At 40.7% G+C, this 18,309-nt stretch overlaps 1 protein-coding gene across 2 annotated transcripts; it reads right to left on the minus strand.

Annotated features, from left to right (window-relative positions):
- Positions 1-68: 68 nt before the first annotated feature.
- On the minus strand, positions 69-18,300 carry ak9 (adenylate kinase 9). Of its 2 annotated transcripts, none has more exons than XM_085132813.1 (36): positions 18,064-18,300; positions 17,828-17,927; positions 17,412-17,475; positions 17,269-17,321; positions 17,061-17,157; positions 16,788-16,900; positions 16,456-16,617; positions 10,145-10,261; positions 9,726-9,800; positions 9,533-9,634; positions 9,230-9,369; positions 8,822-9,141; positions 8,224-8,342; positions 7,812-7,947; positions 7,622-7,703; positions 7,452-7,516; positions 7,306-7,365; positions 6,757-6,951; positions 6,412-6,548; positions 6,048-6,251; positions 5,681-5,956; positions 5,468-5,586; positions 4,978-5,197; positions 4,778-4,846; positions 4,490-4,693; positions 4,126-4,344; positions 3,745-3,961; positions 3,452-3,653; positions 3,127-3,273; positions 2,800-3,017; positions 2,469-2,665; positions 2,170-2,339; positions 1,786-1,884; positions 1,523-1,625; positions 1,313-1,427; positions 69-736 (listed from the first exon to the last, which is right to left on the minus strand). In XM_085132813.1, the coding sequence occupies exons 2-36, from the start codon at positions 17,918-17,920 to the stop codon at positions 522-524; spliced, it is 5,124 nt and encodes a 1,707-aa protein (XP_084988939.1). In that variant the 5' UTR covers positions 17,921-17,927; positions 18,064-18,300; the 3' UTR covers positions 69-521. The 2 variants fall into 2 exon arrangements, with proteins under 2 accessions (XP_084988939.1, XP_084988938.1); XM_085132812.1 differs by having other exon boundaries at positions 18,058-18,300.
- Between the last annotated feature and the right edge of the window lie 9 nt (positions 18,301-18,309).

An 18,309-nucleotide genomic window follows, 5' to 3' on the forward strand; every position in this document is an offset into this window, starting at 1 on the left:
TCAGCACAGAGGACCGCCAACACCCTGCTACTCCACTACCTTCAGGTCTACAAAACCATCAAGGCCCCTTCTCATCCAAGCCACCATCTTTTCACTCTGTTGCATTCTGGAAGTATCAAAGTAATGAACTCTGTCTCATGACAAGGTGCACTACCACCACTCGGAACACCCTGTGAAATATTATTAAAGACTGTGAAACAGATATTCATATGTGTGTCAAACCCATTTCTGACTAAAACTGGATAAGAAAAAAACCTTAATAAAGTATACATGATCGTTGTTGAATGTTAAATTTATTTCAATCCAGGAAAAAGAAAATTAAATGCTTATGAAATGAATGAAATGTGTATGGTGAAAGTTACTGGTAAATAATGATACAGACAAAAGAGCTTTTATAATTAAAGATACAGTCTTTGGTAACATAAACAAAATAAGTCAATGTAATTTTTTTATGAAATTGTATTGTAGACTCAGATTACCACATCATGTTAAGTACAATGACAATGCTGTAGTCAAACGTACTAATCAAGCTGTACACCATCAGCTCCGGGCAGGTCGCTTAAGGCCAAAAACCTGTTCAGCTTGAACTCAAAGTCAATCGGGCGTTCACTGGGAGGCCTGTAGTTCCCCTTCATTACAGTGCTCAGGTAGGGGATGAGCATGCAGTTCTCTTCAAATGAGGCCAGCTTCTTTTTGTACATCTGGCGAATGAAGTCTGTACTCTTGTGGTTGAAAGCTATAACAATGTAAAATTGGAATTATTACTTAAGTAGGAAAAAACACATGAACAAGTTCAGTGCTGGAAGCATATAACAAGTCTTAAAAGGTGAATGAGATATATTGTACATAGTAAACTTTGATAGGAAAACATTTCAGAATGAGGTAAAGCAGCACATAAAATCTTTACTTTAAACTTAAAGTAAAGATTTTATCTCTTGAGCGATCGTGGCTCAAGAGTTGGGAGTTCGCCTTGTAACCGGAAGGTTGCCGGATCGAGCCCCAGCTCCGACAGTCTCGGTCGTTGTGTCCTTGGGCAAGACACTTCACCCAGTTGCCTACTGGTGGTGGTCAGAGGGCCCGGTGGCGCCAGTGTCCGGCAGCCTCGCCTCTGTCAGTGTGCCCCAGGGTGGCTGTGGCTACAATGTAGCTTGCCATCAGCATTGTGTGAATGGGTGGATGACTGGATTTGTAAAGCGCTTTGGGGTCCTTAGGGACCAGTAAAGCGCTATACAAATACAGACCATTTACCATTTTAATCATCCTAATATTTCTTATAATATATTAAATAAAGGTTTAAATATAACGTTCCTACCTTTCAAATACAAGGCCACATAACTGAGAGCTGATCTCTTTAAACTGAGATAAGGATGCTTTGGTTTGAGACACCCGGCAGCTGTCATTGCCTTGATCACTGCTTCTGCCACACCCTAAAAAATACAATGTGGTTGATGGATGTACTTTTAAAAATCTCAGCAGACAGGACGATACTGCAATATTTTCCATGTGATACAGAGTGTCTGACCTGCTCCAGGTAGCCCAGCGTTGGAAGGGAGGTGAGATGTACAGGTTCAGAAAGGGGAGGAACTTTAATGGGCAGCTTTTGGGCCCAGTAGGTTTCAGGAATCCTTAAATAAATGATTTCACATTTCAGTGAATAGACCAAAGGTTTACACGCCACCCACTTGCTTTATAACTGTAGCTCAAAGTAGTTTGTAAAAAAGTGAAGTGAAAAAAGAAAACATTAAAAAAAGGCACAAGTTTTTCAAATATACAAAGAAATAACACCTCATGAACTTTTCCCGTTTCTCCTTGGTCTCAAAAATATAAATTCGTTCTCTGTACTCCACAGCATATTCCATCTTTCCTCGAACCAGAGCTTCGTACCTAAGAACAAATAATAATAATAATAACAAAAAATGTCACTGAAGACATATTCAGTATTTCTGACATACTGTGATGGAATAAAGTATTTAGATTTTAAATGCTACAAAAAAGAGAAGATCCTTAGGATCTTATGTATGTCTATCTGACACCACAAAGTCAGAATCACAAAGAAATATGTTTGCCAACTTTCTTTTTCTTTCTTTCTTTCTTTCTTTCTTTTTTTTTTTTTTTTTTTTTTTTTAGCATTTTGAAGCATATTTCTCAGTGACACAGTGGATAATGTACCTCTGCTTTCCATCCAGGTAAGTAACAGGACAGAAGCCCTTCATCTCAACTTGCTGTGGAAACCTGTTCTTCACCTGTACCTCAGTCAGCTTCCTTGGCAGGAGGTGGGGTTTTGGGAGGGTGTGCCGGCAGCCAGGTGTGACAAATTGATCAGGAGTAGACAGGAACATCTGTGATTGAGAGAGCAAAATAACAAGTTCCAGTTCCAGTTTTTAGGTTTGAATGCCTTCCCATACTCATTTGGGCATTTACATATGAATCTTGCAATTAATTTATAGAGGAACTTCCAAGAAACTGACCTCTAAATGGTTTTCATCACACATCTTGAAATAATGTCCCCTGTACTCAGCCGCATGAGTCAATGCTGCAGTTTCTGAGATGTCCACCAGGTGGTAATGTAGGGCCATGCAGACAGGGCAGTACTGGCCAAACTCTCCAAGTCGGCAGTCAAACTCCTTGGGTGTGATGCACAGCTTGTTGATGCAGGCTGCTTGCCCTGGTTAAATCATCATGCGTGGAGTTAAGAGGTTCAACATTTAGGCGCATGTAAAACATTTAGCCCATGAGTTTGACAGCATGTTGAGGTGATTTCTGGTGAAATAAACCAGCTTAAACTCTTCTAGAACTTACCCCTCTGTATCCTGTCCAGGTAAGTTTGAATATATTTCATGCTGGTGCTGACCTCTTTTATCATTCTGTCCCAGATCCACCATTTGCTCTTGAGGCCATTGAGAAGCAAGCAGTTTTGATATTGTTGTTGGAAGTGATGCCTCACATGCACCACCTCCTTCTTGTAGCAGGAATTACGAATGTGTAGGATCTCAGAGCTATCGTGCGTCAAGTGAGGCCTAAAGTGTAAGAACAAAGGAAACACAAGAAGATTATAATTTTTGCAATTATAATCAGCTGTCAGACCTACAATCTGTCATTATATTTATAAGTTCTGTGTTCTCTGACTTGTTGGGCTTCATCTTGTCTTCAAGACCTCTCTTTAGCACCTCCACTATGTCCAGCTCTAGCTCAACTACTATCATGGGGATGATGCTCTGAGACCCCATCAGTTCTGCCTGCTTAGGGGTCATTGGAAACCCATCAAGCACATATCTGAAATAACAGAAATATTATAGTATATTAGATACACACTAAACCAACAAAAATAGAGTAAATTATACAGTCTTGACTTTAAAAAAAACAAAATCCATGGCAAAGATTAAGTTCGGATTGTACCTAGCGTTGAGTTTTGCTAAGTATTAACACATACGTGATAAACCCTTTGTCTTACCCTTGCGTGCTACAGACTGAGTTCATCAGTGCCACCTCCAGACACTGAATGGCCAGTTCATCAGGCACAACAAGGCCCTGTAAGAGATACTCTTTCATCTGAATAGCCAGATCGGTGTTCCCCTGAGTGTCAAGCACCATACGCATAACGCTACCAATGGACAGCTGAGCCAAGCCATATTTCTGAGAAAAAATTTGCGCCACTGAGGAAGCAGAAATACAAAAAGTAAAAGAAAGGAAATGAACATAGTAAATAATGTAATAAAGTTCATTTTTAACTATCTTGTATCTTACCGGTGGTCTTTCCAGATTTTGGAGGTCCAATCACTGCTATTTTAATAGGAAGTGACGGAGTGGGCTTGGGCTGCCGCAGGTACTTTAAGGGGTTGAGCATAAATGTGTTACAGTTCTCCTTAGATGCAAAGAAGTAGATATACTGATGGAACAGCAGGAGGTATGTCGTGTTGAAAGGCCACTTCAGAGGCTGGATCAGGTCTCTTTCTTTGTATAGCTACAGGTTGGAAATGGATGCAAAAAATGTTAAAGTATACTTTATGAAGGACATTTTACATATTTTTTTCCGTCAACATTTCAGCATAAAACAAAGGAGTAATTATATTAAAATATTTCTTGGAACTATTGGAAGCACAGCTGACGTTCCTAAACCCTGCCTACCTTGATGGGGTCCAGGAAGCCAAAGGCACTGACGAACTTAAAAGAGGAGAGCAGCAGTTTGCATGCCAGGCTGTAGGGGATGGGGTGGCATTTTTGGAAGAGTGACTCCCTGTTGGTCAACAAGGGTTTGATTTTCTTGAGCAGCTGACACTGAACAATGCGGAGTTTGCGAGACGCATTGATGACCATTCTGGGTATATTGTGTTCACCTAGGAGTTCCTAACAATAGAACAACATATAGCACCATATATAAGATCCAACTAGTTTTATTGTAAAATACAAATATTTTAAAGTAAAGTCTTGTTGTGAATATGAAATACAAGTAGAATTGATCGGGGCTCATTTTTGTTTTGTGTATATGTACCATCACAGAACTAAGGTTGGTCTCTTGTGTCACAAAACGCTCTTTTATTCCTATCTCCAGCCTGTTGGTAGCTAGTTCCTCAGTCTCAATGTCTCCCTCATCCTCTTCTGCAGGAAATTCCTCCTCCAGCAGGGCCTCAATCATCTCCTCTATGTCTGCAGTTTCATGCTCTTCATCATTGTTTGTGCCATTTTGAAAACTGAGCTGTTTTGTTTGCAAATACAGAAAGAAAGAAGACGTTGGAATCAAATGCAGATGTGATAATTCGGGTATGATAAATTTGCTTACCTCTTTTTTAGTTGCCTTTAAATCTTGCTCTGCCATGAGTTCAGCTTTTCTCTTGGAAATATCCTCCTCCTGAATTACAAAATTACCATGAATGTTTCAGATCCAAGAAATGAATTAATCCCAATTTAAGACTAATGTTTCCTGGCAGAAAAATAACACAGTTACTAAAACTGGGACCTAAGTATCACTTATTTTTTTACCCGTTTTTTTTTACGCAGGTCATGAAGGAGTTTCAGCTGTGCTTCACGTTTGTTTTGACGCTCATGCCAAATCTCCAGGTACTGTGGCAACAGACGACTCTGAACATCCTCAACATCCACTTCCATCATTACCACAACGTCAGGGAAAAACTTTTGCTCAAACATGTACTGCACCTCATTCAGGTCAATAGGAAAGCCCTCCAAAATAAAACCTGTAGACCTAGAACATAGATGATCTTAAGTTAAAGAACAATATCTCTTGTAAGGTGACCAAAACTCTCAAAGAGACCTTGATGGGAAGTTACAGATCTAAAGTTCATTATGTATAAAGCTACTCCAGCAAATTTACATTTAGAAAAAGCTAAAAACTAGATGTTTACCCAAAGCTAACTTTTTTTTTTTTTTTTTTAAACGTGGTTTGCTCTGAAAAAGACAGCAAATAGGCAGAACACAAGAAGAGGCAGGAAGCATCCAGTTTTGTAATAGCTACTTGTATGGTTCATGTTTCCAGTATGGTGCAATAGTCATGTCCAGAATCTTTGGATTCAGAGGATCTCCATCAGATAGGTAGGCTTTGATGGCCATTTCATCCTCAGTCAGTTCTTCTTGCTAAAGTTACAGAAAAGCACATACACAGAAATCCAAAACCTGAAATGAAATATCATAACAAACTGTGCTAGAATGAAACTGTATTGAAGCTGACCTCCGTCTCATTCATGCTATCATAGGGATCCTCTGACTCCTTCTTGTCCTCCGCCCTGGCTTCCATTATTTTGGCATCCAAGTCTTCAGAATAATCTTGTAAGAGCACTAACTCATCAGCATCAGGTATCCGCATCTTTGTCTTGGCCATTATGAGCATTTGGAGCTGCTCTCTGAACTGGATATGGAAGAGCCCAAGCTGCTGTGCAAGCCACTTCCCATTAGTCGTCTTGCCTGAGCCTCCGCTGCCGAGCAAAAAGATCCGCAGAGCAGGAGGCTTGGATGGAAAAAAATGACAAAGAGCCAGTGAGGACACTTTTGTTCAGAACTACAGCATATGACTTTCTCTTTTCATGTTAAGGTTATACCTTGAGAGGCTCAGTGTGTGCAACAAATTGATCAGGGTTTTGAAGAAATGATTCCCTGGCTTCTAAGCTGGAGAAATAGTAGGTCTTCTCACGATACTTAGCTGGAATTTCATTGGTACAGGGCCGCAGGACATTATGGTCTTTTAAGACAACAGGGCAGAAATGCTGGGTGTCACCTAAGAATCTGTTGGTCGTGGTGTCTCCCTGCATTCATTAAGAAGATAAGATAGACATACTTCAATGGATTGCTTGCCTTACTAATATTTGTCAAGAAAGCAGTAAGTTCTCTGTTCTCTTTCTACAATTTTAAATAGCGCTGTAAACATGTGGATATTAAAGTTGAAAGACTCCTTAGTTTACTGACTTCATCTCTTTCCCCTTGGGAATAATCATCATCACTGCCTTCCTCTGTTCTCTCCAGCTGAGCTAAGGCCTTTATATCTTCTGCGTCTTTTTCCATGTCCTCCTCAGATAACTCCCAGGACACATACTGAAAGGGTTCTGAAGATCACACATGAGAGCTAAAGATTAGATTGGAACTTTTTAGCAGAATATCACATGATATATCACTCATTAGTTCACCATTTCTTTATTCCAATCCATTACCAGTAAAATAACATAATATTTATCTCAGTATTTTTTTGTGTGTGTCTGGCGCAAATTTGTTTCTAAGACAACAGTGATTTGGTCTGCATAGCTTTACACTCACTGTCCATCTGCTGGATCATCTCTTGAAGCAGGTTCTCTGGGCTTTTCCTGCCAATCTCCAGGGTACAGTGGGTTACCGTTAAACCAGACTGCATTTTCTCCCATTCACCCACAAACTGTCGTAACTGCAGTTTATACTCGTTCATCTCGGGGCCATCTGCATAGCCCAACTCTGAATCATCATGTACTACCACTGCTGCTTGGACCACACAAAGAGAGTGTGAACGAGAGAGAGTTAGAGAAAGAATGCTAATGATACTTCAGTGGTGCTCACAAACAGTACAAATACAACATATAAATTAGTTAGCACATTCAAAAATGTATCTGTGATTTTGATTGAAAATTGGAGTTTTTATTGGGCAGCATAGCCATTTCAGCGCACGTCCAAATTCAGAGAGTCATGAGAGTCAAACCCCAGGAAATCCTGACAATGACTGACTGACCTGAATATGCACCTTATACTAGTTTCTCTCTTCAGTCAATTTGCATTTTTGATCCGAGAAAAACAAACCAAACAAAACAAAACAGCATGTTCTTGTCGTAACTTTACCTTCTTTTTGTACTGTGTTAGGATTTGCAGAGCTGGTGGTGTTCAATTCCTTAGGATCTTCTGAAAATAAAAAGAATGTAATAAAAATTATACTGATTGAATGGTATATGTTCAAGGGTAGTATATAAAAAAACCAAAACCAGCACCATGAGTTTCTCCCATAACTGTCTTCATATTTGATTGCCCCTCTGATTCTTGCTCCTCTTGGTTTCTAAAATGGAGAGAATTAAGGCACAAAACAAAAGTTGCAACAAAAATCTAACTCAGAAACATACAAAGAAAAAATAAAACACAACATCATTTCATGTGCACTTACGAGAGCTCTATCGCCTGAGACTGTTCATCCTCTAACTTCTTCTTTACGCTTTCTTTATTCATCTCATAAAGTCTCCTCAAAACTGCTCAATGAAAAATGTATTAATGGAAATGTAAAAAGCACCAAAGTGTACGCGTAAACACCGAAGGGCATATTTATATGTTTAATCTTTTCTATTTGTGCCTCATACCCTGGTGTCCATCGCTGTCTGTGAGACAGAAGAAGACCTCTGGCAGGAGTCCAGCTTGCTGTAAGGCATCCATCTGGGAAAGGTTCTTGGGAAAGTTGTCAAGCACCCACCCAGTCTTGCCCTCCACCTCTTCAATCTATAACATCAAACTTTTTATCAGGTAAGTTATATTTACTTTATGCATGTGGCTGTCTAAGTATGTCCCTGTATGCGTGATTTAGTGTTGGGTGTTGTGCGATGTAAGTCAATGATTTTATACAAATAAAAAAATCTAACAATGCCAAACAAAGTTGCAGAAAAATCCTGTTGTGTGTCATTAATCATTCAAATATATGAACATGTATGCATGCTAACTGCTTACGACTGAGAAGTCGGTGTAAATCTCCCACCTGGGTTTAAATCTTTAACGTACCTCTTTTATACGCTTCTCTAGTATCTCAGCGTACAAGCCAAAATAAGTAGTACTTGATTGCTTTGCTTGCTGCACAGCACTGAGTACCATGGCTTGCACCAGTGGATGATCCTCTGTCACTTAAAAACAGCAGAACAAATAAGATCCTCTTTCATACAAATATACTGTTGTTCAGTATGCTTCAAAATATTAGAACAACACAACACAACAACAACCAGAATATTGTTTAATTATGTCCTGATATGTTAAACCATGAAACTGAAAGAGGGTGCACTTTCTTTTTCACATATCTATGATACATATGGTTTATAAGAAAGTATTTTAACATCTTACCTTCACATTAATTCTGTGTATGACATTATCAGTCACTTGTTCAGCAATAGGTACAAATATTGCTTTATATCATACAGTCTGTTGGAGGACTATTACATACATATATATAGAAGCTACACTCTTAATAGTATATAGTGCTTAGACATGTTATTATGCCATGATACATGGCATTACTGTTATTGCAAAAACATATTATTGTCAGTCACAGTTGATCAAATTCTACATGTGATTATAGAAAAGAAAATACCAACAAAGCTCAGCTTACCTGAATTTTGTCCATCTTCCTTCATCTTCATTTTGATTTTGTCTATAGCAGCCTGTGTTGTCTCCTCTTTAATTTTATTAATCCTCTCCTCTTCAGCCTTGTCCAAAACTGGCTGCAACAGTTCCTCCATGTCAATTACCGCTGTGTTATAGTGCTGAGCTAGAAGTTTACATAAGGTGGTCTTTCCTGCAAGGGAAGGCCCAATGATTGAAACTTTGCAGGGTAACCTCGGCATTGGAGGTAACAGGTAAGGGCGAGGGTTTGTGACAAATTTATGGTGTGCCTCCGCTGACGAAAGGATGTACAGTTTGTCCTGGAATCTGTACAATGAATGAGAGTTGTTTAACATTTTCACATAGCTACTCAATAGAATCCTCATCTGGAAACAGTTTTTAAAAGACTGCTCACCCCACACTAAATTGTGGCTTGCCAGGAATGACCTTGCCCTCTTTCAAAGCAACAGGGCAAGTTCTGCCCCAGCGGCTCCTTCTCCACCTAAAGCCAGGGACCATAATCCTGTAAGAGGACATAATTCTCAGTAGGTCCTCCTGAAAAAGAGATGGTTTCAATATTAAAGCAAGTCTAGTCTTAATTCTTAGGATCAGGATTATTGGGATGGTTGTAGTACACATGTTATTCAAAATACAAGTATTTTGTACATGTTCCCATTCATTGATTGTGTTTTGAAATAAAATGTGAAGACTTCCAGACCGTGCTAACGTCCTCTGGCATTTCCTCATCCTCAATCTGGTGGAGGAGGACTGGAACGGGGACGCGATTTATAGCCAAAGTTTCGAGACGTGACATAACAGACTAGAAGTACAAAATGTCAAAAAACACACCTTACAGAGACAGCACTTCTGGAAAACACCAATACTATTTGTTAAACTTTTTTTTTCTTTACCAAGTGCCACTCTTCTGTTGAATTATTTCCATCCAACTCCAAAAGGTAGAGAGGGTTGTGGTTTGCCATGTAGTCCTGAAAAAATATCAATTAATATACTTTTCATTCTGTGTTTTTCTTTTGTAATTTATTCTTTTAATAACAATAAATATTAATACAGTATATAGTTTGTCTGTAGTTAAATTTCAAAAGCCCTTAAGTACTGCCTTTTGAGTCAAAATAATCTGGGATGTTCACTGCCTTATGATATAAACATACTGGTTAAGCAAAAACAGCATCTCCCAAGTAAATTCAAATACAAGTTTTAAAGGAATTATGAATTTTTATTCAAGATTTTTTTTAAATAACACAACAAACTACATTTTTGGTGTGTCAGTAGTGGGTGCCTTTAATGACAGGTCTAGGTCTGGGCAACTCACCTCCAGTGGTCTAAGCATGTTATCCTTGTACATGTTAATTCGAACAAAAGCATTTTTAGCCAAATACTCTGGTGCCCACACCATTCTGTCATTGGTATGCTTTGAGAGTTCCTCTTCCTAAGAAAAAAAAATTACTAGTATGGAACTCAAAGCTTGGCAGTTCTTTCTTTGCTATGATAACAACTGATCACCTGGGGAAAAAAAGGTTAGCTAAAATAAAAACAGCCCCCTAAAAATGCAAAACTGAAATCAAAACATGTACGGAACTAGGAAGGTGCTAAAAATATTAATCGTCTAAGAATTACTGGATAAAATTCTGATTAGCATTCAAAACCCTTAAATCTTACAGTTAACCCTTTAAGACCTACCATAGAACCAAGTCCGCCAGAGCTTATGTTATGTTTTTACATGCTGTGGAGCCATTTTTGGGAGCATTTCAAGTTGCTATACATCAATACAACCATTACAGCCTAAATTTTAATAATATGTCTGCATTAAGTGCATAGTAATTACATAAACTGCAAAAAAAGTGCAATAAACTACAAAAAAATTTAAAATTGTTTTTGTTTTTTAACATATATTTCTAGTTAGAGAAATTTAAGAGGCTTATCCCTCCAAACTGTAAATACAAAAAAGTTGCACAAAATAGTTTCCCACAACAGAAAATTTATTTTGAGTGCCTTCATAGTTTTATTTTTGAAATACACCAATTTTTATATACTGCAGGAAAAACAAAAATAAATATTATAGTGCAAATTTGCAAAAAAAGCAGCATATGCATCAAAATAAACTATTTCCAGCAGTGCAATATGAGTCCTAAGCATCCCAGAAACGACACAGAAAGTCATAAAGTCAAACATAACTTTTAAAAACACCAGTATAGGCTCATGAGGCCCTGATGGTAAAAAACTACATTTCCGCAAAATGACGTCACTTCCGGTTTCGGGCAGGTCATGGCGGACATGCGATAGTTTGCGCTGATGTCTATTTCAACCTAGGAAGTGTTACAAACGGCTGATCGGATCGGCAAAGCGTGTTTCTGGAATATTATGTTTTTGTTGCTGCAAGTTTATGCAGTTTTTGCAAAGCTATATGTGGAAGGAAACTGTGACCGAGGACAAGCTGATGGCATAAGATGTAAGTACAACTCCTCCGGTTTCATATGCAAAAAAAATTATTGCGCTAGCTCACGTGGTTGCAGAGCTACCGGGATTTAAAAGTAGTTGCGCAAAACGGAGCGTGCCGGCTTTATTGCACTAGGCAATAAATACATAGGTGAACATGGCAAAGCTTATAATATTTACACCAAGACATGAGTACTGTAACATGTTGACCTATGTTTGTATCAGCCACTAGAGGGCACTGTGTTGCTGCAATGTGTGTAATTCACTGGCGAGCAAGAAGCTCCAAAAAAAAATCGAGAATAGGAAATAAAGGGGAATCGGAGCAGAGATCGGTGTGTGCGTGCATTTAATAAAAGCTCGGTATACAGTCAAAGTTAATACATGGTGTCAGAGTAGCGGTTTTCTACGCAATCCCTCGCCGTCGACAGCGCAGACATGGAGGCTTACGGCGTTCCCACACCGCGCATGGATTGGGACTCTAGCAACCTGCCCGAGGCATGGCGGCGTTTCAAGCAGCACGCCGAGCTAATGTTCTCTGGTCCTCTTCGGGGGAAGGAGGAGGCAGACAAATGCAGCTACCTTCTTCTATGGGTCGGTGAGAAAGGACGGGACGTCTACAACACGTGGACGCTCACCGCAGACGACTCCCGAAAGCTTCAGACGTACTACGATAAGTACACTGATTACATCACACCAAAAGCTAACCCAATCTACACCAGATATAAGTTCCATGAAAAGATGCAGGGTGAAAATGAGGCGTTTGAACAGTTTATTACGGAACTGAAACTGCTTGCTAAAGACTGTGGGTACCCAAATACAGATGAAATGGTCAGGGATCGCATCGTATTTGCCACTAACTCGCCACACGTCCGAGAAAAGCTACTCAGCCAAGGCGCAGAGCTCACGCTAGAGAAAGCTATTGATATAGCACGATCACACGAGCTAGCAAAGCAACAGCTAAAATCTATGGGTCACTCCAGGGGCCAAGAAACTGTGCACGCCATCGGCTGGAAACCGCACAGACAAGAAAATCAAACAAGAAGCGTGAAGCCAAAAGAACACGCTAATGTAACACTAAAAACGTGCAGCTATTGTGCCGGACAACACAGTAATAAAGACACCTGCCCAGCAAAAGGGAAGCAATGTGCAAAATGCAAGAAAATGAACCATTTTGCAAGAGCATGCAGGTCAAGACTCCCTTCGCAGACAAAAGCCCACCTCAAATCAGTACACACTGTGAGAGAGAACATAGAAATGACAACTAAGGACACAGATGAGGAGCAAGACTGTTTCTACATTGATAGCATCACCATAGAAAATGAAGGAAGAAATGATGAGCAAGCATATGCAGACATGCAACTTGGTTCCCCCCCACAGGCAGTGAGGTTTAAAGTTGACACTGGGGCACAAGCAAACACAATTCCAGCCAACATGTTCCAGACACTCTTCCCACATGTGACACTGAAGCCTGTCTCACACAAGCTCACAGATTACGGGGGACACTCACTCAACGTGGAAGGGAAATGCCAGCTAAAATGTAAACACAAAGACAAAACCTGCACGTTGGAATTCCACGTTGTTAACACAAGCACCCCACCTGTGCTAGCAATGAAAGCTTGCCGTGACCTTAACCTGGTCAGGATCGTGATGGCAGTGATGGAGGAAGGAGACAAGACAACCAACAGTTCACAGGCAATACTAGACGAGTATGCTGATGTATTTAAAGGGATAGGAGAATTTCCTGGTGAATGCAGTTTCCATGTAAACCCAGACGTCGCACCCACAGTCACCCCACCTCGTCGGATTCCCATCGCTCTGCGAGCCCGACTCAAAGACGAGCTTGACAGCATGGAAAGGAATCAAATCATATGCAAGGTCACAGATCCTACGGACTGGGTGAATGCACTTGTTGTCGTGGAAAAACCCAAGACAGGCAGACTCAGAGTATGTCTGGACCCCAGACCCCTCAACAAGGCTATACAAAGACCCCATTACCCTCTACCCACCTTGGAGGATGTCACCACAAAACTTGCTGGGGCCAAGTATTTCAGTGTTTTGGACGCCAGATCAGGCTACTGGGCCATTAAGCTAAGCCACGAATCATCTCTGTTAACCACATTTAATACTGTGTTTGGCAGGTACCGCTTCCTCAGGCTGCCATTCGGCATAATCTCAGCTCAGGATGAGTTCCAGCGTCGCGTGGATGAGACCTACGAGGGCCTGAGGGGCGTGGCAGCTATTGTGGACGACGTGTTGGTCTTCGGAGGAACCAAACAAGAGCACGACGACAACCTGAGGGCCATGCTGCAGCGCAGCAGGGAGAGAGGTGTAAAACTGAACCCTGACAAGTGCATCACCTGCATCAAAGAGGTCAGTTACTTCGGTCACACATTGTCACACGAAGGACTAAAACCAGATCCACAAAAAGTAAAAGCAGTCCAAGACATGGCGACCCCACAGAACAGGGCAGAACTGGAAACAGTGCTGGGGATGGTTAATTATTTAGCAAGATTTGCCCCACACCTGTCAGAGATAAACGCACCGCTCCGCCAGCTGTTGAAGCAGGACAGTGAGTTTGTATGGGACAAGAACCATGACAGATCCTTTCAACAAATGAAGGAGCTGATCACTAGAGAACCAGGCCCAGTTCTCTCCTTCTTCAACCCCAAGAAAGCGCTACGACTCCAGGTCGACGCATCCAAGAGTGGCCTCGGTGCTGTGATGCTGCAGGACGGCAAGCCAGTCGCCTACGCATCCAAGTCACTTAACAGCACTGAGCAGAACTATGCCCAAATAGAAAAAGAGCTATATGCTGTTCTCTTTGGCTGCAAGCGGTTCCACGAGTACATGTACGGTCGACACGTGACCATTGAATCGGACCACAAGCCACTCGAGTCCATACTCAAAAAACCACTAGCATCAGCACCACCACGGCTACAGAGAATGATACTACAGCTGCAAAAGTACAATATCGGCATCATCCACAAGCCAGGGAACGACATCCCGGTAGCCGACACGCTCTCCCGGAAATCCATAGAGTTCCACGATAAATCACTATGTGACGGGATGGATGCGCAGATCCACTCAGTCCTCAGCAACATGCCTGTCAGTGATCAGAGACTCTCAGAGATAAGAAACGAAACAGCCCAGGATCCTCAGCTCAACACTCTGAGAAGGACCACATTGAGTGGATGGCCGGATAAAAGGTCTCAATGTCCGCCTGACATCCAGGAGTTTTGGAACCACAGGGATGAGATCTCACTGATAGACGGGATCATGTTTAAAGGAGAGAAAATGATCATCCCAAAAAGGCTCAGAAAGGACATGATAGATCGGATTCATTCCAGCCATATGGGCATAGAAAAGAGTAAAAACAGAGCCAGAGACCTTCTGTTTTGGCCAGGTATGGGAAAGCAGATTGAGGAAGCAGTCGGAGCCTGCAGCACATGCCAGGAGAGACAAGCTGCTAACCCCAAGGAACCCCTGTTGTCACATGCAATACCAGAACGACCGTGGCAGGTCATAGCCACCGATCTGTTCACTTGGAACTCGGAAGACTACATCATCATCGTAGATTACTACAGTAGATTCTTTGAGTTGGAAAGACTGCACAGCTGCACTGCAGAAGCAGTGATCCACAAACTAAAGTCAGCCATGGCTAGGCATGGTATTCCAGAGTCGGTGATTAGTGATAACGGCCCGTGCTATGCTTCATGTAAGTTCCAACAGTTCGCAAAGTCATGGAGTTTCACCCACACCACTACTAGCCCCCATTACCCACAGAGCAACGGCCTAGCCGAAAAAACGGTCCAGACAGCAAAAAAAACTACTGGACAAAGCCAAAGCTGAACATAAGGATCCCTACTTGAGCCTATTAGAATACCGGAACACCCCTGTGGACAACTTAAAGTCGCCTGCACAACTACTCATGAGCCGAAGACTCCGCTCCATCCTCCCTGCAACACCAAAACAGCTGGAACCACAAGTAGTTTGCCAGCAAACCGTGCGTGAGAGGAGAGAAGTCTGCCAGCAGCGCCAGCAGACTTATTTCAATAGAGCAGCCCGATCTCTGCCTCAACTATATCCTGGCACACCGGTCCGGTTCCGGCAACAAGATGGTTCCTGGAAACCAGCTGTGATCACAAGTTGTGCCGACACGTCCAGAAGCTACAACATAACCACAGATACAGGACAAGTTTATCGGCGTAACCGCCGACACCTCCGCAAAGGCAGAAACAGCGCAGGAGGTGAGGAGTTCAGTCAACCAACAGTCAACAGCGATGACAGCTCCGTGGTTTCTCAGCCCCCGCCTGTGGAGCCCCCTGATAAAGACATTACAACACCCGGATACACGACTCGATATGGGCGTGTTACTAAACCAAGACAGGTCTTGGACCTGTAATATTGTAAAGGGTGCAGGCGGATCGCTGCCCTAGAAAAAAAAGGGGCTGTTCACATGTTTGTTGTTCCAATGATGTCACTGAATGCATCTGTTTATTATGGTGATGTAGCCAGTATTGAGTTGAATGCTATGTTGTTAATGGATGTTGCTCAGGATGTTATTCCCGTAATTTCAGTTGCCTTAGAAATTTTACAAGCCTGAGTTGAGTTTTTTTTTTAAGAAGGGAGATGTAACATGTTGACCTATGTTTGTATCAGCCACTAGAGGGCACTGTGTTGCTGCAATGTGTGTAATTCACTGGCGAGCAAGAAGCTCCAAGAAAAAATCGAGAATAGGAAATAAAGGGGAATCGGAGCAGAGATCGGTGTGTGCGTGCATTTAATAAAAGCTCGGTATACAGTCAAAGTTAATACAAGTACAACTGCTTCTGGGTATTGCTTCTGGTACTTTAGGCTAGTTTGCTCAGCGGTATCATGACAGCAAGGATAGCAAGTCCTATACCTGCAGACTGATGTCATTTTCTGTTATTTACTCAAGAAATGCAGTGGCTCTGTCATTCAAATCTGACCAGCTGGGATTGGGGAGGCAGAGGATTTTAAAGGCAGTGATTTCTGTCAGTTTGTTTTGGTTGATCCAATGAAATAAGAGGAAAAGCAGCAAAACAGCAGTCATTGGATTATACTTCTTACAAGCAACAAAACAAAAGGAGGGGGGAGAACTGACAGAGCTATGATTATGCATATTACATGATCAAGTGACAACACTTATTTTCCCTTAAGTAATACCTGCTCTTCCACATCCTCTGCATCCTCTGCATCCTGTTCCTTGCTCTTCTTATCCTTGTTGTACACCTCTTCGTGCTGCCACTGATCCCTGTTGTAAAACTGCCCTGTCTCTGGGTCCTGCTTCAGACCAGATAGCCTCTGGACAAGGTCCTTGTCTGGACACTGGTGAAAAGTAAAAGTATTTAATTAATAATCAATTCAGTAAAATCCTGACAGATCTTTTTCATAAATGAACTTAAAGAGATATTAGATTTAAAAATTACGACATTAAACTATGCAAAAGAAAAAAACTCAAATGCAATGGACAACTCCAAATAGAGAATGACAGTAACCTTGATGTTAATGATAAAATCAGGCATTAGCTTGAGGTTTTTGATCAGTTCAATCTGCTCATTAATCTTCAGATGCTCTTCTGACATGAACGGCAGGCAGCTCAGTACATAACCTGTATCAAAAACATGTGAATTACAAAACAGTGCAGAGCTTATCATATTGATTATCGTCTAACATATCAGTCATCTTATTTTCATCTGCAAAGAACATTTGGTGACTGAAAAGTTTGTTTTGCATGCATAGCCATAATTAAATGACGTCTTATTTATTACCATAATGCTCCACATCTGGCGAGTTAAGCCTGCCAAGAATCAGCTTCAGCACCACATCCTCTGGTACACTTCTTCCCTCAGATAAAATGTCCAAAAGCTATATTCAACAGAATGCAACTCAGAGTTTCTAATGGCTATAAAAGCATAAAGAAAACACATCATAGGAACAAAGGGCTTCCTTTCAAATGATACAGAACATTTTACTTACCTCCAGGCCCTCTTTTGTTTCATTTTTTATGTGTGTGTTGAGAAGATTGGTATCTGAAAGATGTGAAAACTCATCAACATACACATCTCGAATTGGTAAAAAGATTTTTTTTATTTTTTATGAAGGCATAAAAGGCTACTCACCATCAATAAGGATACCCCTCCAGGACTCTGCAATTTTTTTGGCCAAGGTGGATTTGCCAACACCCTGCCAAGAAGTGAATATAGAGGAATTGAAGCATTAGAAAGTAGTTGTGTCCAGGAATTTTAAGTATAGCATAAACATTTTACACTTGATGATCTACTAAACGTCATAATGTGTTTTATAACTGCATGGCTTTCATGGTCTTTCCTCTTTGTTTATATATACATATCTGATTCATTGACAGATAGGACTGTGCGTACTGTCTTTTGGACTTAAACACAACTACAAAGGTATATACGTAACCTAGCTAAATTTCACTTTATATTCACTTATATATATATATATATATATATATATATATATATATATATATATATATATATATATATATATGCACTTTATATATATAGCTTACCGGTCTTCCAACGATGATAAAGCAGGTGGGCTTAGCAAGAAGTCTCTCTCTTTCGGCTTCATCTTCAATTAAGTTGTCTACTAAAGTAGCCATTCAAACTCTGTGAACACAGAAATTATATAAGTCAAAGAATCATTCAAGCAATCAGTTTTATAGCTTGAATGTGTAGTTTACATAATCTGACAAATATGTAAAATATTATTATCATATTTTACTTCAGTGTTACTTACAGTTACCTTTGCGAGTGTCTGTATTTTCTTTTATCTGCTAATACCCTTTTTAGCGCAGTTGTTCGCTAGCGTTACTGTAACCTAGCTATCCATATACGGTTACCATGACAACTTGCAAACGAAAGGGCTGGCTGAAGGTTTCTTAATACCTAGTTAATGCTACCTTTAGAGTTTGAGGGTTGAAATAACGTTTATAAATTAATTAATGGAATTATTTATTTATCATACTCAAGAGCAGTTATAAACGTTTAA

This window comes from Neolamprologus multifasciatus, chromosome 15 (assembly GCF_963576455.1).
Source record: "Neolamprologus multifasciatus chromosome 15, fNeoMul1.2, whole genome shotgun sequence".
Classification (NCBI taxonomy): domain Eukaryota; kingdom Metazoa; phylum Chordata; class Actinopteri; order Cichliformes; family Cichlidae; genus Neolamprologus; species Neolamprologus multifasciatus.

Coding starts and splice junctions, on each gene's coding strand:
- ak9 (XM_085132813.1), bottom strand. CDS start 17,920: ATGGCTACTTTAGTAGACAACTTAATTGAAGATGAAGCCGAAAGAGAG. Junction 9,370..9,532: donor TGCCAGAGGACGTTAGCACG/GTCTGGAAGTCT, acceptor TCTCTTTTTCAG/GAGGACCTACTGAGAATTAT. Junction 3,654..3,744: donor AAAATCTGGAAAGACCACCG/GTAAGATACAAG, acceptor CTGCTTCCTCAG/TGGCGCAAATTTTTTCTCAG.